Source organism: Penaeus monodon, chromosome 20 (genome assembly GCF_015228065.2).
Source record: "Penaeus monodon isolate SGIC_2016 chromosome 20, NSTDA_Pmon_1, whole genome shotgun sequence".
NCBI classification, from domain to species: Eukaryota; Metazoa; Arthropoda; class Malacostraca; order Decapoda; family Penaeidae; genus Penaeus; species Penaeus monodon.
Genome location: NC_051405.1, coordinates 2,494,514 through 2,494,791, shown reverse-complemented (window position 1 = coordinate 2,494,791; position 278 = coordinate 2,494,514). Strand labels below are relative to the sequence as shown.

The 278-nt window shown below is 59.0% G+C and overlaps 1 protein-coding gene across 1 annotated transcript in view; it reads right to left on the bottom strand.

Annotated features, from left to right (window-relative positions):
- The window catches only part of LOC119585539 (28 kDa heat- and acid-stable phosphoprotein-like), a gene marked incomplete in the record, with an annotated part of 10,875 nt that extends 10,658 nt beyond the window's left edge, over nt 1-217 (bottom strand). The window contains 1 exon segment of the mRNA XM_037934164.1: nt 133-217. Coding sequence (XP_037790092.1) covers nt 133-217 — 85 coding nt within the window.
- Nucleotides 218-278: the final 61 nt, after the last annotated feature.

Here is a 278-nt window from a genome sequence, read left to right as displayed (position 1 = left end):
AGAGGGAGGGGGGGAGGTTCCTATGCGTGTCTCCTAGAGAGCGGAAGGAATCCGTCCGCACCAAAATTGTCACTATCAGTCACGCAAGGATATCCTAAACCATTCCTATCACAGGAAATCGACAAAACCCACTGCCTGCAGGATAAAAGAACGGACCAGCGGCCAGTAAGGCGGCCGGCGGAATGCGGTTCCCTGCTGTGGCCGGCTCGCATCGCATTAGGAGGCCAGGGCCGGGCTCCCCCCACCGGGCCACGGCCATAAACAGCAGGGAATGGTAG